The following is a 24666-nucleotide window of genomic DNA, read 5'->3' on the forward strand; positions in this document are numbered from 1 at the left end:
GTCCCCTCCCCCTAGCACCCGGCCTCCATGTCCCCTCCCCTAGCACCCGGCCTCCATGTCTCCTCCCCCTAGCACCCAGCCTCCATGTCTCTGGGAGTATGAGCACCACTCAGGGTCCCTTGGGGTAGGGGTGAGTTACATCAGAGCCCTAGGGGGTTTGGGAGACTTTGCCCAGAACCCTGGAAAGCCTACCAGGGGCATGCCAGGAAGGGGGTTCATGTCCTCCTGTTGAGAACAGAAGTGCGACTCTTCCTCAACAGGAGGCAGATGTTGGTTTTCTATAGTTATTGAAAAGTGTTGGTCAGGCATGATGGCAAATGCCTTCAGTCCCAGCACTCAGGAGGTAGAGGCAGGCAGATCTCTGAGGTCAGAGCCAGCCTGGTCTACAGAGCAAGTTCCATGACAGCCAGGACTACAGAGAGAAACCCTGTCTTCAAATCAAAACAAAACAAAACAAGCACAAAGCATGCTGGGAAAGTGTGCACACAGCAGTCTTCGTTGAGATGTCATCCAGTTGTTATATCGATTTATCACACAGCCATGTCCTTCCATCCACCTGTGCCCTCACTGGCTCACGTTCCTATTGATGTGTTCATTTCCGTCCTCCTGAGACGGGAGTAGAACTTCTTCCAATTAGGAACAAAGAACACTAATATCCCAGTCCTGCAGCTCACGCCTGAGCAGAGAGGCCTAGCTCCCCACTGGCCTGGAGTAGCTATGCTTCTACACACAGCCAAATGTAGAGGGCTAGGAGAAAGAAGGCTCAGGGGCAGTCTGCATTTTAACACAGGCCACCCTGGCAGAGCTGCACCTTACCCGTGACAATGGCAGGGATGCCCCAGCCCACCACATGGTAGAACCGCATGGGCCCCGTGTCGATGTTGCGCACTTCTGTCAGCATGCGGTAGACGTGCAAGTTCTCCACCAGGGTCCAGGCGAAGGTGCCCATGGAGACATAATGCAGGAGGATGGCAACCACTGTGCAGAGAAACTGGGTGGAGAGAAGCAGGCTCAGCATGCAACCCAAGACCTTGAGACTCTGGAAGGGGCAGACTGGCAAGCACCCTGTAAAACTGTGACAGGGGATCCAAGCCTGGGGGGTGACCCCTCCTCAGGCAGAGGCCAAATCACAATAGGGCCAAAGAGCGACTAAATGAGGCTGCTTGGCAATGGCAGGGTCTCTACTGCCCCCAGGGGGCAGTGAAGCTCCTCTCTGTATAACTCAGCAGGAGTGGCTGAGTGTGACCTGGGTCACTACCAGGAGTGGGGATAGCTCAGGCTGAAAGTTCCCAGACTGAGACCTCAGTGTTGCCACAAATGCCAGCCAATAGGTGCAGCCAGAACCCTAGGGGACACCTCTTCCAGGGGCCTCTCTGTCCAGTAAGAATAGTGTCTTGATGTTTTCTGCAGATCCAAGACCACAGAAAAAGGAGACTCTTCTACCTGTCTGCCCTTAGCTGGATAGGGCTATGTATTTGTCAGACCAAAGTCTTTGTGCTACAAATGAGAACTCAGCATGTGGGCTGAAGGACAGCATGTATCTCCTTGAGGAGTGAGCCAGCAAGGAAGCCCACTCTGCTTGCTCAAATGAGATCATGGGACAAGGGACAAGGGACACTGAGCTCCCAGAGTTTAGCCTAGGGGGCCATTAGTATAAACCTAGCCTCGGGTGTTGGACATGGGACTCGAAGATGTAGCCCAAGGGCAGCTGCTCATGGGCCTTTGGGGAGATGCGTTCTAGAAAGGGCTTCCAGGCTAGCCCGCTAGAAGATAATGGTAGGTTTCCTAAGAGGAAGTTAAGTCAGGCAGGGTAGAAAATGAGAGGGGACAGGGAGGAGGGGGAAAATCTGGCCCTATTCGCATTGGCCACCTGGACAAGCTCAGGCCACACCCACAGCTTACCCACAACCCTAACCACAGGCACAACTGACTCCACCCACAACTAGGCAAAAGTCACCTCCCGATTCCACCCTGGCCATAAGCACCATCTAACCCCACAGCTGGCCACATCCTCACCAAAGCCACCCTTGACTGGTACACCCACGCATGGGGGCCCACACTGGCAGCTGCAGTCCTATGCTCTGCCCTTGACCGTAAGCCTGGCATCCTCCGGGTCTCCCCTCCCTCACCCCACACACAGATTCATACAGAGGGGGAGAGCCACAAACTCAACCTCATCCTACATGTGGCTATGTCCGAATACCAGGTCACCGCACTCCGAGGAAGAGCAGCAGAGCGCAGCCTGGAGGGCACTGTGACAGAACCACCAGGCCAACCTCCAAGGGCCGCGTGCTCTCCAGAGATGACACCCAGACAGTGCAAGGGGCTTGTGTGAACACGGTCACTTGTCACCTATACTGCAAAGCTGAAGACAGAGACAGGGCTATGGCTGGGGCATGCTCTCTGCTGGCATCAAAAGGCCAGCTGCGAGGGGCAAGCCTGAGCTGAATTTACCCACACCACATGCCATTTCCACTGTGGAAAGTGGGGCTGGTTCAGCGGGAGGAGGAGCGAGTGTGGGAAGGTTGGCTGGCCGTTGCTTTAAATGATGCACAAATCCTTAACAAAACAAAACAAAACAAAACAAAAAACACCATTTGAAAAGGGGCAGGAAATCAACAACAGGATCTGTCAGGGGTTGTGTGGACACGCTTCTACACTAAACATACTTGCTTTTCCAGAACAGAACAAACACACTAAATCATTTGAGCCTGTCAGGCTTCTGGGGATAAATAGCCTCACCCAGAGATACGACTGTGAGTTTAGATAAAACTCAGAAAAAACCCAGGCACCGTGCCAAGCCCCTGCCACTGCACATTGTCCTCCTGGGGGTGCATTTGCCTGCTCTGTGCTCCTGTTCCAGCAGGCGCTGAGTCAGAAATGAGCCTTGGCCTCTCTGAGTGTCACATGCCATGCTTTAGCTGCAGGGAGTGGCCCCAAACCGTCAACTGAACTTTCCTCTATCCAGACCTTGAAAAGTCACACCTATGGGACCCCAAAATCAAATCTCAGCTTACTGAGCCTTCACACAGGCTTCCTGTGTCCACACCTGAGAGAAAGATCTCATATCCATGCCCGCTCTGTGAGGAATATTATCTGGCCTTGGGAAGTGGCAAGGAGATTTGGTCCTGGTTCTTCTGATCCAACCCTGTGCTTCTGTGACCCTACAGGAAAGCCACCAGGTTCATCAGTGGGACTGGGTCAAGGGTGGCCTGGGAAACTGTGCTTAAGGGGGGTGGGGGGGATAGCAGAGTCTGTCCTCTCTCCTGATGGGTCTGGCACTGGCTGGAAAACTCCAGCTCTGCAGCCTTCTTCCTGCTTTTATCCAAGAGCCTGCCAACCCCTCCCTGCTTCCTGCCCTAGTCTCTGTTCTGGTCCTCAACTACCAGGTCTGTATTGGAGCACAGTGCTCTGGCTGGTTGACATAGCTTCAGGGCGTGATACAACTCATACGCACGGTGACCTGACCTGCCCCCCAGGCTACCGATGGATTGTTTCACTACCTGCTCCCGCATCCTTCCTGGACACTCTCCATGGGCAGAGGAGGGGGAGCAGGTAGTCTCACACAGCCCACTTCCCTGACCCCGCTCCCCACAAGCCAACAGGGAGAGGGTGGGAGACATTCCTGGTCTTTAGTAGGCTGAATGTACAGTTGCATTTTTACATCAAAGGCTCTAGATGCAGGGATGGTAAACACCTGGGATAAAAAGGATCGCACCTGTGCTAAGCATGCACCATTCCCCCTTCACACTTCTCTAAACAGCCCGGCAACCAGTCACCCAGTGTTTGGCTCACGTTGCTTATCAAGCAAGCCAGGATCACGGCGACATTTGCCGGAGGAAGCGCCGTGTGTGGGCGCCCTCCTCCAGGTTGGTATCCACAGGGCCCGAGACAAGCACATAAGTGGCAATAACCTCCACTGGGAGACCTGGGTGAGGCCGAAGGATCAGTTTACCACAGCAACAGTGCTGCGTAGCATAGGACACTGCCCTGGACCAGATGCAGTTTTCCTTGTCTTAGAGGGGAATGCAGCCATTCAGCCGCGGTTCTTCTATGCTGTTCAGACTGCTCAAGCTGCTGTCTTGTCTCCTCTTTCAGCTCCAGTGTGTGTTATTTGCATGTTTCCCCCTACCTTGTTCCCATGAGATTTTTCCCTTTGAATAACACCTTATGGCTATTTTATCTTCTTACCCCTTCTTTTCCACTGGGTTGGTTTCTGCTTTATTCTTCCCTTTCCAGACCCCCTCAAGGTCCAAGTGTTCTTTTGCTAAAGACCCTCAGCTTACTGGATTTCAACCTTTTTCCTTTAAAAAAAAAATGTTTATTTTTATGTCTATAGGGGTTTTGTCTCTATGCACCTGCACCATGTGTGCAGTACCAACAGGGGCCAGAAGAGGGCAGCAGATCCCTGAGACTGGAAGCACAGCTGGTTGTGAGCCGCCAGTGGAAAGCAGGTGCTCTGGAAGATCAGCTTTAAACCCGAGTCAGCTTCCCAGCCCCCACTGTCTCGTTTTCTTCTAGTAATGTGACTTCAACTCTATATCATGCTGCAACTATACCCTGCAATTATTATGTTTAATTACATTTCTGTATTTGTGTGTAAGCATGCATGCCACAAAGAACATGTATGGAAAACAAAGGAGGGCTGGTGGGCTTGCGTTCTATCCCTTCCACTGTGTGGATCCTGAACTCAGGTCATCCATCTTGGCAGCAAGTGCCATCACCCACTGTGTCATCTTGCCTGGTCTGCAAGGTCAGATATCGTATTTCCGTTAACGTTTTTCCATCATTAAGATTCCTAAACATTTTCCTCCAACTCGTGTCTTCTATAGGCATATTTTGAGTTTGTTCCGTTAGATGCGTAGGAGGACAGCGGGTGTCGACTGTCTCTGTGTGCAGACCCCTGTGCTCCTTACACAGCTGCCCTCTGTCCCTGGAGTAACCATTTATCTTCAGCCTCGTAATCGGAGATTCTTGGATTTCTCTGGGAAGCCACTGTCTGTGTGTCACATCTCGTGACTCTCAATCTCTGTGCCCCTTACAAATGTCCCTCCTGTGGGTTATCTTTACTTCAGTGACAAGTTCCACCGGCCACCCGTGTCAGAGACGACTGTGTGCCAGGTAGCTGTCACTAGACACCTGGGAGCTCGCTGGCCACACATCCGGCTGTGTAGGCACAGGTAAGGATTTTCATTTGCTTTCCACATCCTTTCTCCATAACACTTAGGTTCTGTATGGTAACACTCATGTTCAGGGGGCTCTCCAGTCTGCACACTAGTTTACCCTGGTGACCCCTAAGGCATGGAGTGCATGAGCAATCAGGGACCCTGTGAGGTCTGCGATACCTCGTGGGCTCATACAGTTCTCTGGGATCCAATGCAACAGCCAGCCAGGCTACCCAACACTCAACAACCCTGCGCTTAATCAGATCAGCTAGAGCTTCCCTGGCTTCCCCTCCATGCCTCTCCCTCTTCCCCTCCCGCCCTCAGCAAAAGCCTTTCTCTTCTTTGGTCCATACACCCCCCGAAACCACTTCCTTGTTCTATGCATTTGTTGCTCCTTCTGTGGGTATGGAGAAAACAGGGTGAGGAACCTGTATGCCACTCTCTGCTGAAGCTACTGCAGCCCACAGGACTCTGGGATTTAGCATCTAACTACAGCACCTTGATGGTTAATTCTAATTGTTGACTTGACACAAGCTAGAATCACTTAGGGGGGCAGTCTCAGTGAGGAATTGTCAAGACAATGTCATGTCTGTGTGGAGGGGTTATCTTGACTGTAAACAGATAGGAGAAGACCATGCCCACAGTGGGTGGCCTCATTCTCTAGGCAGGAGGCCTTGGGCTATACAGGAGTAGAGGAAGATAGCTGAGGACTAGACATTCATGCATTTATTCTCTCTTTGCTCTTGGATGGGAATTGACTAGCAGCAGCCTTGAGATGCCCACAATGGCCAACTATGGTTGGGAATCATGAACCAAATAAACCCTATCCCTATCTCCCTTAGGCTGCTTTTGGCCAGGGTTCTCACAGCAAGAAACAAAATCAGACCAGCACCTATGAAACCACTAAGGCCCATGTCAAGAGACTCACTGTGCATGTGGCCTTTGGAGGACCCTACAGGTGCCATTAGAGGGAGGTCCCCACAGGTCATAAAGCCTTGGCCTCTCCAGAGAGTCCCCAGACACAATGCCCTTAGGAGACAAGATGGACCATTCCACTGCTCCAGGGCGACTGAGACCACACTTAGGGGATAGCATGCGGTAAACTGGGATAGCCCAGGGGATAGCACAGGGTACACTCGGGGTAGCCCAGGGGATAGCATGTCTGAGTGGCAGCACTCAGGGTAGCCCGGGAAGGCCTGAGGGGAGTGGTCTCACCGGGTTCTCAGTCTGGTTGATCCCAACCATGAAGATGAGCTGGGAGAAGAACAGAGCCGCAATGAGGTTCTTGTGGATGCTGTGCAGGTTGGAGCGCAGTGTCCGGACGAGAGAGAGCAGGACAAAGGCCACCAGGAGGGCCACCAGGGACAAGGTCAGGGCGGTGTAGGTGATGATCTTCAGAGGCAGAACCTCCCCATGCTGCAGGTGGGTTGGTTAAAGAGAATAAGGAGCTGGCGCCGATGGATGTTTGAACAACACGGACAACAGACTGTGACCGATGTTAGATACTGAAGACCGGGAGGGGACCAGGTGACTAGTTAGGGACGGTGAGTGAGCTCTGAAGATTGATGAGTGCTGGGGACAGCTGCCCAACAAGGGGGATGTACCAATGTGACCAGCCCATCCATATATATTCAGCCAGTGTGGCACATGCATTTAATCCCAGCACTCAAGAGGCATAGATTTCTGTGAGTTCAAGGCCACTCTGGTCTACATAATGACACCCTTCCTTAAAGACATTTTTTTTAACCCTTCCACATAAGTGCTTCTGTCAGGAATGACTGAGACACTCGTTCCAGATCCTAAGCTAGAGATCAGCCAGAGGGACTCAGTGAATACAAACCCCTGCTCCCACTCAGTCAGTAGTCACAGCAGGCTCGTTACAAGATGATCTGGGTAACTTGTGACACAGCACCGCCCCACTGAGTTACTACATGGTAGGGGCTCGTCACCTGTCCATGGCTGCATTATCTCACGTGGTCCTCAGATGGAAGCCAAGAAGAGAGCAGAGCAGGCATGGATGAGGAACGAAGCTGGCAGGGCCTGAGCTCCCTTGGTGACTTGGCTAAAACCTCAGCTCTTCTAACCTGGAGCCTGAAGAGTCATTTGGGGAGCAGAACCCTGCCCGTAGCGGGCACTTCCTTCTTACCCTCCGCTATAGCCTCCTGCAGCGGAGGGTGACTAACCTGTCTTAAGACTGAGATTGACCATTCTGAGTCTCCAGGCATATGCTTAGTGTGACTCAAAGTCCTGGGCATTTAGGGGCATTTGGGTACAGGTTGTCTATCCAGCACCTTCCAGGAGGCGGTGACAGAGAGCTGTACACCATGGCTGCTCAGAGCCTACTACTACCCCAGGCATCAATCACACCACAGTGACCGCCAGCTCACATTCTCAAGCTGTTTGAGATACCAAAGCTATCACCAGTGTCACTGGCTTCCTCTCCTCACACCTTTGTCCTTGGGGCCAGTGTGTGGGTGGCCTGAGAGACCTTCACAAACTGGGTACAGAAGTAGCATGATCAAGCGCGGCTGGGGGATCCTGCCCCGAGGGGAGGGAACATCTAGAAACTTCTGAGCCTGGAGTTAGGTTTTACCACTTGTGTGTCGGTTGATTTTTATCAAGTTGATACAAACCTAGACAGATCTGAGAAGAGAATATCTTAATTCAGTAAATGCCCTATAGGCAAGTCCGTGGGGGGATTTTCTTGATTAATCATTTATGTGTAAAGGCCCAGCCCATGGTGGGTGGTACCACCCCTGGGCTGGTGATCCTGGCCTCTGTAAGAAAGCAGTCTGAGCAAGCCAATGAGGAGCAAGCCAGTAAGCAGCGCCCCTCCGTAGCTTCTACATAAAGTCCTGCCTCCAGGTTCCTGTCCTGACTTCCTATGATGATGGGCTCTGATGTGGAACTATAAGCCAAATAAACCCTTTCCTCTCTAAGCTCTGTTTGCCTACCGTATTTTGTCACAGCAAAAGAAACCCTGAGATACTAATACCTTGGCTAACAGCTTCGTGACCTGGGCTCTCTGAAAAGTTTTATTTACATGTCTGTTTAGACAGGGTCTCACTCTGTGGCCCTGGCTGACCTCGAACTTGCAGCAATCCTACTTAGCCTCCCAGGTGCTGGGATGACAGGTCTTGTCCAGTTCTAACCTCCTCTTTAAAATATTATATTTACATATGCATGTCTGCGTACGTGTGCATGTGCACGAATGCATGGCACAGAGCATGTGTGGAGGCCAGAGGACAATTTGCAAGGGTTGGCTCTCTCTTCTGGGGGTGGAACTCAAGCCAACAGGCACCTTTGCCCACTGAGCCATTTCGCTGGCCCTTAAAACTCCTTCAAGGTCTTCTTATAGACCTCTTCGAAACAGCTTTCAACAGGTACATTTGGTTGTTTTGCTCAATATACAAGGAAAATGGGGGCCTTGGGAGGCTGGGTTGGGACCTAGGCTTCCAGTTGCAACAGGGATTAGTCCCCAGGCTTGCCAGGAGGCTGGGGAGTAGTGGTACAACGCCCACCTCACGTCTGGAAATGTCCATGAGCACCGCGCAGCTGGCTGAGTGGCTACATTGGCAAGTGACGTGGGTCCGGTTCCTTGACAGTAGTTCACAGCCCTTGGCTGACCACCCTCCGCTCCCACCGATGCTGTGGAGAAGAGGAAGGGGGTGAGCCTGGTCCCTTTACCACTGTGATAGTGTGGAAGCTGCCTTCACTCAGCCCCAGGGTCACTGGATCTAGTTTGAAGGAATGGCCACGTACAAAGAACAGCCACCCACGGGTGCCTGGTCTCACAGCCTTGCTGTCAGCTTCCAGCCCGAACCCTTCGCCTTCTTCACCACGCTGAAGTTGAGGGCCATGGCCACTGTCGCCAAGGACACAGCCCTCACAGACACTTGGCAGCAGGTAAAAGCTTTCCTTCTCCTTTCAGAGCTGATTCAGGCTCTCAGGAGCGCCTCTGAAGTTCAAAGGTTATGTGCCAGAAACACAAAACTCCAAAAAGAGTTTTCTCTGCCCTGTGGCCAGAGGCAGCAGCCAAAGCTGAAACTGCCACTTTGTTCACCAGCCATACAAGGAGCCTCAATGGCCTCCGCAATAAACATCCCTCCATTGTCGGCTCTCATGTTCACGTTGCACAATGCTTTATAGGAGCTCCCTGGAAGCCATGGGCCAATTACTGCTCCCGTTTCACTGACGGAAAGCCCCAAATAACAAGTTGTTATGAGGGCCCTGCCCCTCTGCAGCTCTGGGAAAGTCCTGTAATCCCTCTGATCCTCAGTTTACTCATCTGTAAAATGGGGTGTGACCATTGACACGCTTGCCAGGAGTGCTCAGTTCTGAGGATAATGGTAGCAATACAAAGCCGGGGGCAGATCACTCGAGCCACTGCTAATTGCCATGATTCAAACAGCTAGGGACAGACAGCCATGCCTGGCAGCCGTGGGGGCCCACACGCCAGACACCAACGCTCCCCTTCACTTTCCCCTTTGTGAGCCAAAGATCTATTATTCCCCAGAGTCAATGAGCTTCCCTTATAAACTGGCCTTTGGAAAGTACAGAGACAAAAGAAGATGAACATTCTTGTCCGAGCATGTGCCCGGGCACTCAGCACAGACTAATGTGGTAGCTCTCCTTTTGATCCTGGGGAACCATGTCTTGGATAATGTCCCCATGGTAGGAGCTTACAGATATGCACATTTAAGCCCAGCTGTAGGCATTCAGAGAGCGCTTGGGCTCTGACCCCCCAAATCCCAGGTTCCTCGTGATTAAGAAAGGCAGTGACGGGTTTTCATTTTAGAGCACGTGCCAAGCGCTTCTTCACTCCACCCCATACCATCTCCCAGTGACTCCTACAGCTAAGAAGACCAATGGCCACTGGCTTTCACCACAGACAGGCCACCAGCCTTGGGAGTCCAGTACCACATGGGCACCGGGAAATAGCATCTTACATCAAATCAATCACCTCCCTTCCCTGAATGCAGGTTACACACATCATGAATCTGGTCATTTTTGGAGTGTCTCTGAGGACTCCAGGAATAGACCAAGCAAACCCTGCTGCAGAGGGACAGTCGCCTGGGACCAACACATGGGCTCACCTCTGAGTCCCATATCCTGCAAGTCGCTTTGCCTGGCAGAGAAATGGGTGCTCTCGTTAACTACCATATTGCAGGTTTTCTATAGGTGAAGAGCCCCCCTCTGCTGTGGCCTTCTTGTGTGTGCATGTCTGCTTCTGTATATTGTGTGTGCTCCTGTGTACTTGTCCTATGTATTACTGCACGCGTATGTGTGTATCTATGTATCTTTGCACATGGATCATATTATATTTGTATTATGTGCACACATCTTTGTGTGTTCCCGAGGTGTATGTGTGTGGGTTTAGATTTTTCCATGAGGATGTAAATAATTCCTCCATTGTGTGCACATGACTCTGTGTGTGTGTGTGTGTGTGTGTGCGTGTGCCAACACTCCAACACTCCTAGAGGCAAAAGGGAAGAAACCTCCTGTCTTGCTAAGCCTGGAAGGGTTTTAAGAGACCACAAAACGTAGCCCTCATTCTGCCAACTGAGCCTACTGACCTCGGCAAGGCCTTCCCCTACACACACAGGGCTCCTACAGAAGAGGCGGCTTAGAGGCTCTTGGGCTCCCACTTACTCGAGGGAGTGGTTCCAGAATACACAGACAGGCTTGCTTCGTTCCTCGGTCTCCAACAGGGAGAACTCCACCAGGACAGGCCTCTGCAGAGAGCTGGGGAGTGGGGTCCCCTCACTGTACACCACGGCACTCACCACGGGGGTATTGATGACAGGTCGGTTAGGCAGTCTGGCAGAGAGGGAAGATCACAGGAATAAACATGATCCATTCATGGTGCATGAGAGCCTCAGTACAGACACTAGGAGGATGCAGTCAAAGGAGCAATAGAGCCACGGGCCACAGATACACATAACCGAACTGCCCTGGGGGCGGGGGGAGGGGCCTGCAATGCTGGTATTCTCAGTGCAGGGAGAGTTGCCACCTCCAGGGGAAGGGGGCTTTGGAAACTTTAAGGAGCAGGTATGTCCCTACAAGGATGTCAGAGCCATTACACAGCACTGACACTGCGAACAGCTGCATGGCCACATACAGAATTTGATTAAGTGACCAGAGCCTGGAACCCAGTCACCCATCTCTATGCTGTAAAAACCAAGGCTGGGCCACAAGAAAGCACTCAGAGGCATGGCCTATGACAGCCTTCTGTTCAGGAGCAATAGATACTGTTCAGCACACTGGCTGAGTGGCTCTCGGGACGGAGCCAGCAGAGCACGGATGCACCTACAGGTTATCACTCATGACAGCCTCTGGGTGTGGCATGGAGGACAGAATTGAACCCATGGAGGCACAAGGTGATGCAACCAAGGGGAGTTCCTAGGCATAAGTGTGAGAGTGAACCAAGGCAAAGGGCATGACCAACCCAGGGCACAGTACCATGGCAGACACAGAATCTCCCCTTGGCAGTCACTGCAGGCCAGAGTCGTGGCATAATGTTACTGTGGCTCATCAGAACTTTGACTTGTGGAGACCTCCTGGTGCTGGGGGAATGGCTCCCCCAAGTCCTCGCACCCAGGACTCACCGGAGACTGCGATGGTCAGGGTCATAGTGTTCAGGCAGCAGCTGACCCAGGGTCCGGTAAATGACAACCAGGGCGATGGCAAACTGGCCGGGCTCATCGGGGTGTCTCCTCCGTCTGCTGAATGAGGTTTCCCTCTCAGTCCTGGGCTCTGGTTGTGCTGTGAGTGGGGCAGTTCTCCGGTTGGTCAGTCTTACCATGGGGCCCTCTGCAATGCGAGAACAGTGTGTGAGGACTCTTAAAGTTGGCAGATGGAACCCAACATGGGGTCTCCTCAGAAGCCATACATCAGTAGCCCACAGTTCAGTCAGCCCGAATCTACCTTTGGGTCTGTGTTAGAGGGACCTGCTACAGATTTGAAGACATGTCTATGGACTGCTCAAATTCATAGACAGAAAGTAGCACAGTAGCCACTGGGGTCGGGGTTGTTAGTGACCAGTGGCTAGTTTCTTTCTTTCTTTCTTTTTTTTTAATTACTTATTTATTTTATGTGTATGAGTACAGATGGTCATGAGCCATCATGTGGCTGCTAGGAATTGAACTCAGGATGGCAAATTGAACTCAGGACGGCCCTGCTTGCTCTGGCCCTGCTCCCTACTGCGTAATTCACTGTAGCTGACTTCAGACACACCAGAAGAGGGTGTCAGATCTCATTACGGGTGGTTGTGAGCCACCATGTGGTTGCTGGGATCCGAACTCAGAACCTTTGGAAGAGCAGTCGGTGCTCTTAGCCACTGAGCCATCTCTCCAGCTCCCGGTGGCTAGTTTCATATCAACAAGAGGAAGGGCTGGAAGGGTGAGAAAGCAACAAAATGCCACAGGATAGGGTAATTAGAGTGGCAAAGGCATCATGTGACAGACAGGCGGTGGGAATCTTCTTGCCACCCCTCCCCACTCTCTCTGGATCCACTCAGAGCAGCACCAGGGGAGAGAGGGGCCTTCTGCACATGTGGGTTCTGTGCCCCGTGCTTTCTTTTTTGTTTGTTTGTTTGTTTGTTTTTGGTTGTTGTTGTTTGTTTTTTGAGACAGGGTTTCTCTGTATAGCCCCAGCTGTCCTGGAACTCACTCTGTAGACCAGGCTGGCCTCGAACTCAGAAATCAGCCTGCTTCTGCCTCCCAAGTGCTGGGATTGAAGGCGTGTGCCACCACTGCCCGGCAAGCCCTGTGCTTTCTTATTACATGCTAAATGGGGACGTGTTTTCAACTGTACATGAGAGAGGCCACATATATACTCCACACATTAGTAAATATTTGGGGTGCCCAAGCCTACAGTGTCTTGCCACTCACTGAAGCAGCCATGATGCTGGGGACCCTGGTGTGGGTCTAACTGTCCCGGTTCCTGGACTTGGTGGGGGACAAGACAGGGAGAGAGATGTGATTATGTTTCCTGGATCAAGATGTGGTAGGGATGGGCCTACTTCCTACCTGAGTGAGGCTCCTAACAGCCAACCTATCAGACAACATGCTGCCTGACAACCAGGGAGCGTGGGCTGTGCTGGCCAGCCCTGGTGTCCAAGCAACTTTTAGATTTGGTGCAATAAATACAATGCCACCCACAGGGCTATGGGGCACTGGGGAGTGGATAGTACAGGAGTGCTCCCATGGGAGTGCTCCATGGCAAGCAGGGTTTCCCTGAGCCATGTCTCAGAAGCAGACAGGTGACGGTGTCACAAAGATAGAGTCCCCTTCTAGGTAACAGTGCTAAGGGAGAGACACATGTATACAAATATAAGAATAGTGCAGCTGTGTACAGTGTAGGCACAAAGTGTTCACATGCATATAAGTACACATATAAACATGCACATGGAATATATACACACATATATAATATATACATGCATACTGAAGATATAAGCATGTATACATGTACACCAGGAATATAAACATGTATATATACATACCTGGAATATGCATATATATACATATATACTTATGTACATATTAGTATATATACACACACTAAATATATGCACATATACCCACATACTGAATATACACAAATGCATATTAAGATATACACAAAAACATCTGAACATACATATATATGAACACTGATATATGTGGACACTCACAAACTGAATAGACTCACATGTGCACATATACATACTCAGTATGTATGCATACACACAGAACACCACAAAAGTGTACCTCAGGAACATACACACCCATGTAAGAATTGAATACATGCACACTTGCATGCAAGGAACAATCCTAGCTGATGAGTGCTCTTAAGCTCACACACAACCACAATCACTTCTGGTCAGCTGTGAGCAAACGTGTAAGCACATGTACATGGAAAGCTGCAACTGAACAGTTTGGAAGATGGGGCCCAAGGTTAGTCCTACGTCCATGAGAACCTCCCACAGTACTTAATAAAGACACCTGAACATTGCTCAAGCCTGCTTGCTCCATGGCTCGCTCAGGGCACACTCGGGACTCTTTAGAGGGTCACTCCCTCCTGAAAGGATTGGGACCCCCAAGGGAACAAGAGACATCAAGGTGGTTTCACCTTTTTTCTCTGGTGGCTTGAAGGTGTCAGCTGGGAAGGACACAGAGGACTCCAACTCCCTTGGGAACTCTTCTTGAATGTCCTCAAACCTTGGCACCTGGGCACCGGTGAAGTTCAGCTTGTCGAAGATGTCAACTGCAAGAACTGGGGACAATCCCTTTACTCACCCCCAAGTGTTAGAGCTTTCTCGAACCCAAAGTTTTGAAATAATGGTTGTTTCAACAGCAGCCATTGTCTCTAGGAGAGAACCCACTGAAAGCCACACAGAAGGACACCTGAGCGGAATACAGAGTTTGGCAATCTAGCTCTTTATGGTGGCACCTGGCACTGTCTTGCATGGCTCTGAAGTGGTGGACTATGCGGGTCAAGGCCAGTTACAAGAGAGGTACTGGGCCAACCAGCCCTGTTCCATCAGCTGCGTTCTCCCCTTGCAGCCTCTCCAGCTGGTGAAATAGCCACAGCTAACTGTAAGCAAGCTCGGCAGCATGGGCTTATAAACTCAGCGGCATGGGCTTACATTTTCTGTTTGTTCTCTGTTTTGTAGAAGCACCTACAGGCCCCCGATGGAGCACACAGTCAGGCTATCCCTTAGCTGGTGCTGGCCACCACCACTCTGACAAACAGGTAGAGTCATACCCGCATATGCCAGGGACCTCCTCAAACTATCCTGCCTCCTCAAACTAGCAGATTTAAGACTCCCTGCTAGCTAGCAGCCATGCATAGTGGTGCACGCTTTTAATCCCAGCACTCAGGAGGAAGAGGCAGATGGATTTCTGTGAGTTTGAGGTTAGCCTAGTCTATGCAGTGAATTCCAGGACGTCCTGAGCTATAGTGTAGGACCTTGTTTCAGAAGAACAAAACAAAAAGGCCCCTCAAAAAAAAAAAAAGAAAAGACTCCCTGCTAGGACAGTGCCCCTCAAGCCACCTGCAAGGGTAAGTGACAGGGGGAAAAAAAACCTGTGGTGGGGGTAGGGAATCTCTGATGGTCCACTCAGCGATGTCGCTGGCCCCACACCTATTTAGAGAAACGCTGTCTGGAATGGAGATTCCCAGGGACTTGGGCCTTCTTGCCAGCTTTGTCTGAACAGGCTGGAGACTGCTCTTTACTAACCTGGGGCTTTCTCTGCCTTGAAGGAATCAGGACTCCTAAACTCCCAACCCCAGAGCAGTGTGCACTAGTGTTTCAGGCAACATGGGCCACGGGGTCCTGACAGCACTGCTTAGGGACTGTCTCAGGGTGGGAACGCTTGCACCTGTATCCCCACACGTCCCTCCTGCACGTACTTTTATCTGTGGTGAACGGGAGAGGGGATATATTGTCCCCAAGCAGGATGCACTGTGGGAAATCCCAAACTTAGGTGTCTAAAAGGGTGAGCTGGACTCCACAAAGACCCCAGGGTGACACTTCCACAGGAATGACATGAGTGACCATGGCATCAGATGGTAGACGCCTTTCGAATTAGGCAACTTCTCCCCTTTTATAGACATGGAGCCTGAGCTAGAGCTGCTTGTTCACTTTTCTCCAGACTGCCTAGGCTGAGGCTGCATCCCACCCCCGTCACTGTTAGGGGGTCTCGGCATCTGGACAGCAAGCCCAAAGTCCCCGAGGTTCTGTCATCAAGTGCCCAGCCCTCCCCACCAGGTCAGTCCATACTCATGTTGGCAGTGACGATGATGAAGGGCCTCAGGTAGGTTCTCTTCACATTCCGTGCCATGTTGCTGAAGTACGCCTCAAAATGCCTCAGCAGCTGTGCAGCACCGGCCTCACTTCGCTGGATCTGTTCCCATGCTGCCTCTGTAGCTGGGGCCAGGAGGGCACTGCCCGTGTGGACGACATCCTGGACAGACAGACAGACAGACAGACAGACAGAGATGGTATTCAGTCTTGTGTTCTTAGACACCCTGGTCCTGAGGTGGAGCAAAATGTCTTTTGGACAGCCACGAACTGACCAGGACTGACCTGAGCCAGGAGAGCAGAGCTAAGAGTTAATATCAGAGGCCAGAGACTGCCAGAGGGGTGTCGCACTGGAGTCTCACATAGATAGCCCCAGATGCTAAGGAGAGAGACAAGCAGGGTGCTCCTTCATTTGAGAGCCTGGGCCACACAGGGAAACCAAGGAAAGGAACTGCAGTGTACTAGGCTGAGCATGCAAGTGTGGTAAGGCCATTACCGTGGAGTTGCTCTGGGGTGATGTCCCATAGCTATAAACATTTCATATAAACCACACCAGGATTTATGGGAACTTGTTCACACCATGGTATGGGGTGTGGAGCTTAAATGACCTGGAGTGGGGGCGGGGGACTTTGCAGGAGGAATTAGTAGGAGGCTGAAGGGCCGATCACTAGGTTCTGCCATTCTCTCTCTCTCTCTCTCTCTCTCTCTCTCTCTCTCTCTCTCTCTCTCTCTCTCTTTCTCTCTCTCTCTCAAGACAGGGTTTCTCTGTATAGCCCTGGCTGTCCTGGAACTCACTCTGTAGACCAGGCTAGCCTCGAACTCAGAAATCTACCTGCCTCTGCCTCCCAAGTGCTGGGATTAAAGGCATGCACCACCACTGCCTGGCGATTCTGCCATTCTCAAACTGTGCCCTTGGACAAACCAAACATAAGGTCCATATGCCTCAGTTTCCTTATCTGTCAGGTGCAAGGCTAAAATACACACCACTCAGAACACAGGGTCTACCGAGAGGTCCTTAACTGTTGCATTGCTGATAGGGAGGCCGTGGTCTGCCCTTGCCTGGCCACAACACTATGAAGAGAATCGTTCACACCTGAAGTGAAGGGATGCCTTGAGGGGACATCTGAGCTGAGCCCAGCTCCTGACCCTGCAGCTCCTGCTGCGCTCACTCAGGCAGGGTCACCCTCTTCTCACCTCGTGGAAATTAGCCTCCCGGGTGGCTGCCAAGTCAAAGCCCTGCTGGTGGCTCTCATGCTGTAAGATGCGGGCCAACAGCTGGTAGGCTGTGCGCACATCATTGCCAAAGAGTGTGCTGTTCGTCTGGGTGGCATTCCTCAGTGCCTTGGCCAGCCGCAGGGACCTGTTTCCGTCCATTCTTGTCTCGTTGCGGCTCAGCTTCTCATTCTGGAACAAAGGGGAAATGGATTTCATTTGTTTGGGGCCCTTGACGCCATTCAGAAATGCTCTACTTCTTAGTACTCTGGATAGTACTTCAAAGATCCCTAAACCCTGCTGGGTGTGGTGGTGCGTGCCTTTAATCCCAGCACTTGGGAGGCAGAGACAAGGGGATCTCTGTGAGTTTCAGGCAAGCCTGGTCTACAGAGTGAGTTCTGGGACAGCCAGAGCTACACAGAGAAACCCTGTTTTGAAAAAAAATGAAAGGAAGGGAGGGAGGGAAGAAGGGGAGAAAAAAAAATCCTCAAACCCAGAAAAGATCGTGAGTTGGCAAGGAAAGGGCAGGTCTGCCGTCTGAGGAAGTAAGATCTGAGTTTGGTGGCAGTGAGGACTTTGTCTGTAGAACCGGACTCAGAGGGACAGAAGAGCCACTTATTTGAAGCCAGTCTGACTCACCTGAGTTAGGGAAGTGGGCCTGACTCCTGAGCCCTGACACTGCTTCTTCCCCACCTGCCTCCAGATTCATGGCCTCTGGGGAGTCGTACCTCATCCAAATGCCACCCCTCCTCTATCACAGAACCCGGAGGTGCCTCCCTGAGGCTGGGACCTACCATGGCCTTGAGGTCCACAAAGGAGCCCGAGGTGCAGTTGAAGAGCTCTGGGGGAAGCCAGCCCTTCTCCCCGCTGCAGTGGCGGACTGCATTACCTTGGGAACAGAAGCACGCTCAGACTGTGGGTCACACCTAGGAAGGCCTCAAACCTTGGCCCAACCCTTGCACTGAGCACAGAGGAGAATCCGAGTGGGGCTATGGCAGTCGAGTTCCCAGCCACGGGTCAGGGCCAACACATGCTGTCAGCCTCTGTGCCGTGCTGACACACACTAACTAACTAACTAACCAACCAACCAACCAACTAACTAACTAACTAACTAAGCCGCTCTAACAGTCAGAGCATGCCCTCTGGGTTCCCAGTAACACAAACAACCATATGGGTCTGAGCAAGTCTGTGAGCCAAGGAGCCACTGCTGAAGAAACTCACGCAGGTCTTACTGGAGACAGCACAGACTCCATTACTCGCCATTTTACAGAGAATAAATGACATAACAATAGGTGACTTGGTGACTTGTCAAGGCCCTAGGCGGGGAGTGGCAAAGCCCCAGTACCCAGGTGGAAAGAGATGAGTCACAGACCATTTTCATCTGTTAGGCTCTGCCTTTTGCTACTGAAGGAAAAGCATATCGTCTCTCCTAATATATTCCTTAGTGGCCTATTTTAAAATGAAACTGAATGAGTATGGGTGTTTTATCTACATGTATATCTGTGCATAACCAACCCATGCGTGTCTGGTGCCCAGGGAGGTCAGAAGAGAGCTTCAAATTCCCTGGAACAGGAGTGTAGATGGTTGTGAGCCACCACATGGGTTCTGGGAATTGAACCCTGGTCTTCTAAAAGAGAAGCCAGTGCACTTAACCATGGAGCTATCCCTTTAGGATGCGACATTGTTTCAACAATGCTATTTAAATGTTCTGATATCCAGACCACATGCCCAGAAAAAAACCTGCATCCGTCTAGTTCCCTATCCCAAGGACAACCCAGGCACAGGACTTACCCACTGATCCTTTAGGGCATGGCACCGCTGCTGGCTGCCCGAATTTCGTCTGTGGCCACCAGATGCCAGCCTCAAATGCTCTGGGACACCCATTGTAGATCACTAAGGACAAAGAAGTCATTCAGCTCAGCTGTACACACTAATGTACCAGTCCTTCGTTCTACCCACAAGAGGCCCCCAACAAGAGTGACCCCCTACACACACCTTCCAGTCACCATGAACATTAGAACAGGCTCTGGCTCAGGGCCTCATGCAGACCAGCTTTCTAGAAGGCCAAGAGAACTCAGCATAAAGGCTAACAGGACTGTCCAAGCCCCAGGGATGTGCAGGAACATATGTGCACATGCTTATGCACACATGTAAAATATGCCAAGTCTGTTCTGTAGTGTGACCAGAAAGGGGTCAAGGGACAACCAATAATAGACCTTCACAGCCGAGCGAGGTGACCTCCGCGAAAGGATTATCACAGCGGTTGCACTGACGGCCGATGACACCAGGCTTGCAGGCACACTGCCCGGTGTCCATGTCGCAGGCACGGCTGTGGGAGCCGTGGGGGAAACAGTCACAGGGGAGGCAAGCTTCCTGGGCTGGGGGCTTGTAGTAATTCTCCTGCAAAAGTCACAGGTGGGGCTGGTAAAAGTTCCTGCGGTTGAGGGGGGTGGGGCTCCCCACAACTGCAGCCAAGCACACGGGAACATGTTCAGAGGCTGTGAGACCAAGTGTCACCATGCTACACACACACTGGTGTCTGGGCACCAAGACAGGGTATGGCTTGTGTATATGTGTACCTGGGTGGATGCTGGGAATCACATCTAGGGCTTGGGCTCTGCCCTCTGAGCCATATCCTTTGCCCTCCAGACTTGAAAAACTTTGTCATCATTGGGTACGAACTTGTTTGCAAAAGGCCAGGACAGCAGCTAACTTGGAAAACCAAGGCTGGTGTCAGAGCTATGGCAACCTGCACAGAAATGGCTTGGTGTGTTCCTCACTGGATGTGGGGCTGCAGGAAGACCACAGTGGCTTCTAGATCCCATGGTGGGGCAGTCTGAGCCATGTTAGATATAAGACGCCCCATATTTGTTGATTTGTTCTGGTTTCTCTGTGTAGCCCTGGCTGTACTAAACTTCCTCCATAGGCCATGCTGGCCTCACACTCAGAGATCCGCCTGCCTTTGCCACCCAAGTGTTGGGATTAAAGGTGTGCACCACCACCACCCGGCACAATCCAACATTTATATGCATGCATGTGTGGGTTGGCATATGTGTAAGTGTGACTGTAAACAGGTAGATGTGTGCTTAGATAGGGGGTGCATATGAATACAGGTGGATGTGTATATGAAAGTATATGATACCATTACAGGTACATCTGCCCATGTGTGTAGACTCTTGTTTCTATATAGAACTGTGCACACATGGCCAGCTTGCCTGAATTGGATGGGGACAGGCTGGTGGCACCTCACCTTGCACTGGCATAGGCCATTGGTCTTGTTGCAGTCGGGATCAAAGCCTTGGCTGACAGCACAGTGACAGGGGCCACACACTGGGTTCCCCCACCAGCCTTTGGGGCATGGAAGGTCAACTCTGATGGGAAAACAAGGTGACAGATGAAGGATACTTAGGAGTTGTGAACCCTCATTGCTACCTTCAGGTGCTGCAAACCCAGCCAGGCTCTATGCGCAAAAATGCTGTTAAAAATAATGTTCTTCTCTGTGTTTTCATCTAGCTTGAAGACACACGTGGCAAGCCCAATGAGGACCTCTGGTTACACAGACAGAGGGACCGACCGGGAGGGAATGGCATCTGTGTGTGCTTCTCTGGAGAAAAGGAGGTAGGAAAGATGGGGACAGAGGATGAAAGGCAGAGCCGCAGGCTCCCTTACTTGTTCTCACAATACTGCCCATAGTGGCCAGGCCCGCACTCGCAAGAGTAGCCTCGGGGAGTGCTGGGGGAGCGCACACAGGCTGCCACGTGCTTGCAGGGGTTCAGGAGGCATGCGTCCACACACTTTTTTCCAAAGTACCCTGTGAAGACAGGACCAGGATCACCTCTCTGTTCATGTTTCTCCTGCACCCCATGCTTCCCTAAGCCAGACAGTTCCTGCCATTCAGCAGAAGGGAGTGGGCAGTAGCCTCGCCTCCAGATCACAGAAGCCAGACAACCTGCCAGGCCAGTGGAGGGTTGGCTGTAGGGGTGTGGGTTGTGGTCACTCCAGACACATGGGAAATGGGGGCTCTCAGTGTATTCGCGATTCTCCCCAGATTCTCAGTTTTCCCTAAGCCACCAAAGGTGACCAGTGACAGTGTGGCTTAGGGAGCACTGAGATGGTGAGTCTGTTTCCAGTAGAAAGGCCCTCAGCTTTCTGAGGTGGGTAGGGAGGCTGATAGAAGGTCAACCTCTGTAGCTCAGGCTAGCCCAGAACTCACTATGCAGCCCAAGCTGGCCTCAAACATGCAGCAATTTTCCTGCCATGGCCTCTCAAGCGCTAGTAGGCATTATGGGTATTTTATAGGGATGGGTCACCATGCATGGTAGGCAGGCCACTTCTTATAAAACAGCCCAGGGCCCCTGCAGTCTCACTGATTTGACCAGGGCACCCCAAAATCAATTTCCCCAGATGCACTGTAGCCACCAAGGCCTCCTTTATGACGGCCCCACCTCTGTCACAAATGCAGGAGTAGCTGTCCCATGTGTCACGGCAGTGGCTATGGGGAGGGCAGGGGCTTGAGGCACAGGGGTCCTCCACGTCACAGCCGTCCTTCACCCTGACCTTGAGGGCGTCATTCATGTTCAGAGTGGCAATGTTGGTGGATGTCTCTCCCATCCTCACACCCTGCATTTAAACAGTGGGGAGAGCCGGACTCGGTCCCAGAGCGGTAGAACTGGAGGACCCCCTCCCCCACGAGGGTAAAGGGAGATTAAGAGAGCCCCAAATTCTCTCCTAATCTGAGCGACTCTTATCCCCACAGCTTGGAGGCTAGAAATATGGATAATGTTGGGTCACACAGCATGGCTAGCAGCAAGGGAATGTGTGGCTTGTGCCCACCACCGCAAGGAGCTCTGAGTGGGACATGGGTTAGCTGTGACACCTGTGTGGACATGAAGCTAGATCAGGTAGCTATTGGCAGAAGCAAGAGACTGAAAGCTGAGGATGTGGGGGATGGGAGTGGGGTTGGATCCTTGGCATAAGGGGAGCTGTTGGGGAGGCTGGGTGTGAGCAGTAAACATGAGTTAAAAGTCTGGGGTGCTACTAGATGGATCATTATGTTGTTAAAGACTTAACTGAAAAGCCATACCAACTGTAGTGATGGAGGCCTGAGCCAGCCAGGAATAATGTAGTCCCATGCCCGCCATACCTGCATACAGCCTCGGAAACCGTGGCGGACAGACACCTTGTCCTCAGTCACACCTCCGATGACAAGAGTCCTCATCTTCAACCCAGGAAGCTGGTTCCCGATCTGCACCGTGCTCTGCATGGAGAGAGCAGGGCGAGGGTCTCTGGGCACACCTTCCCAATGGGAGAAATGTGCTGAAGATTTAGAGCAGAGGGACACACACCACCTCCCTAGAGCCTCCAAGAGATGGCTGACCACGCTTGGCCTGTGGAAAGCAGGTTGACTACATGTGGCACATTAGGCATGGGATCCAGGAGATCAGTGGGGAAGACATGGGCAACCCTCGTACCCCATACTCAGCATAGAACCAAGAACCATGCTGAGAGAAAGAGCTGGGTAAACAGGAGGCAGGCAGGGAGTGAAGGCCATGCATTCCCATGATGGGAATCTAGGTCCCACCTGGCTCCCAACCCTAGCAAGGGCCATCTAAACTCAACAGCTATCCACTCTCAGTATGTAGTACAAGACAAGTTGAGACTCTGAGGCCTTCGTAAATCACGGAGCATTCCCTGCGAGCATCTTCTGACATGTGTCGTGCTCTCTGACTGAGAACTGCAGGAAGCATTCTGGTTCAATGAGCATTCTGAGATGTGTGTCTGTGTCCTCCAGCCCCTCTGGGTCCTGAGTCTTGTCCAGCTTTATTCACTATAGTCATATTTCTGAGAAAGGTGCATTGGTACCTGTGCGTGGGTAGAGGCCTGGGGCTGAATGATGAGATGCTACTCAAAGCAACTTCACTGAGAGGAAAGCCCTACAAAGGCATCCCCAGCACCATGATGGGGAGACCCAGGTAGGCAGAGCCCAACTCTAGGCTTCAGAAGTCTCCTCCTCATCATACATGGAATGGGAACTCCAAACACAGGTATGCTGATCAGCACCATTCCAAACTCACAAGGTCCCTGCAGGTCCTGGCATACTGTCATTGTGCTTTTCCATGGGCCGATGAAGGGATTATTCCAAGGAGGGTACAGGCATATACTCACCTGGTCCATCCCATAGTCCAAGGTCATGACTGCCAGGTATTTGATGTCCTTGCCCTCCTTGGCGCTCCTCAGTTCTATGAGCAGGTGATGCCATCCCCCATCAGTTATACGGGACTTGGACAGCTGCATGGATGCCATGTCAGAGGGGCCGTGGGAGACCTCAAATCGAATGTAGCTGTTGAGGATCTGTAGGGCAGACAGAGCCACACCAACTGACTGTTATAATAACCATACAGTATATTGTCACAGTTACAGTGACGTGGAAAACAGCCTGCCGACAGGTAATTACAAAGCCATGCCCACAGACTTAGGACATGGCAACCAGAGTGAAAAACGGATTTAAAAATGAGGAGCCAGGCACAGTGGACACCTGTCATCCCAGAGCCTGAGTTTTGGGTCAGCTTATTCTAAACAGCAAGTTTAGGGATAGCCTGGGCTACCACAGTGAGACTATTCCAAAAGAGAAAAGAAAATAAAAACAAAACAAAAAAAAAAAACAAAGACACAGATTTGGCTAGGGACATAGCTCAGTGGTAGATCACTTGCCTGGCAGTGTAAGGCCCCAGCTTTCCTCCCTAGCAACACACACACACACACACACACACACACACACACACACAGAGGGGATGGGAATTAAATACAATTTCAGTATGTTAAGATCTAATCTTGTTTAACAACATGCATGAAAATCCAGAGTATTGTGCCTAGTCCATAACAGTGTTTTAAATTAATGCAAAGCACGCCTTTAATCCCAGCACTTGGGAAGCAGAGGCGGGCAGATTTCTGAGTTCGAAGCCAGCCTGGTCTACAGAGTGAATTCCAGGACAGCCAGGGCTATACAGAGAAACCCTGTCTCAAAAAAAAGAAAAAAAAAAAGAAAGAAAGAAAAAGACATTGTTAAATTAATGCAATTAAGGCCAGGCACATGGTGCCTGCTTTTAGTCCCAGCACTCAGGTGCAGAGGCAGAGCTTCATGAGTTTGAGACCAGCCTGGTCTATCCAGTGAAGTACAAGCAAGCCAAGATGAAACAAAACAAACAAACCAAACCAAAACTGAAAACAATAAGAAAAAAATAAAGAAAGAAGAAAGGAAGGAAGGAAAGAAATTAATGTAGCTGGAGGTAGGGGGATGCCAAGATGGCTCAGGAGGGAAGGACACTTGCTGCCAAGCCCAATGATCTGACTTAGATCCCCGGGACCCACAGGATGGAAATCGAGAACTGACTCCCACAAACTGTCCCCTGGGTCACACATGCATGCATATAATTAAATGAACAGATACATAAATGTAAAATTTTAAATTAGTGCAGCTGGGTCAATGCCCAGGTTTTTTTT

General features: G+C 51.3%; 1 protein-coding gene across 3 annotated transcripts in view; it reads right to left on the minus strand.

The window, feature by feature from the left end:
- Celsr1 (cadherin EGF LAG seven-pass G-type receptor 1) overlaps positions 1–24666 on the minus strand; it is a 134169-nt gene that overhangs the window by 7619 nt on the left and 101884 nt on the right. For all 3 annotated transcript variants that reach the window (XM_031352103.1, XM_031352111.1, XM_031352095.1), the window contains exons 10-25: positions 23332–23517; positions 22310–22423; positions 21612–21786; positions 20836–20977; positions 20417–20537; positions 19383–19566; positions 18958–19059; positions 17961–18055; positions 17149–17358; positions 15934–16117; positions 14280–14423; positions 11774–11978; positions 10818–10985; positions 8687–8813; positions 6381–6581; positions 817–991 (exon numbers count right to left, since the gene is read on the minus strand). In XM_031352103.1, coding sequence (XP_031207963.1) covers positions 817–991; positions 6381–6581; positions 8687–8813; positions 10818–10985; positions 11774–11978; positions 14280–14423; positions 15934–16117; positions 17149–17358; positions 17961–18055; positions 18958–19059; positions 19383–19566; positions 20417–20537; positions 20836–20977; positions 21612–21786; positions 22310–22423; positions 23332–23517 — 2533 coding nt within the window. The remainder of the gene's footprint in view (positions 1–816; positions 992–6380; positions 6582–8686; positions 8814–10817; positions 10986–11773; positions 11979–14279; positions 14424–15933; positions 16118–17148; positions 17359–17960; positions 18056–18957; positions 19060–19382; positions 19567–20416; positions 20538–20835; positions 20978–21611; positions 21787–22309; positions 22424–23331; positions 23518–24666) is intronic.

Source organism: Mastomys coucha, unplaced genomic scaffold, assembly GCF_008632895.1.
Source record: "Mastomys coucha isolate ucsf_1 unplaced genomic scaffold, UCSF_Mcou_1 pScaffold11, whole genome shotgun sequence".
In the NCBI taxonomy this organism is placed as follows: Eukaryota; Metazoa; Chordata; class Mammalia; order Rodentia; family Muridae; genus Mastomys; species Mastomys coucha.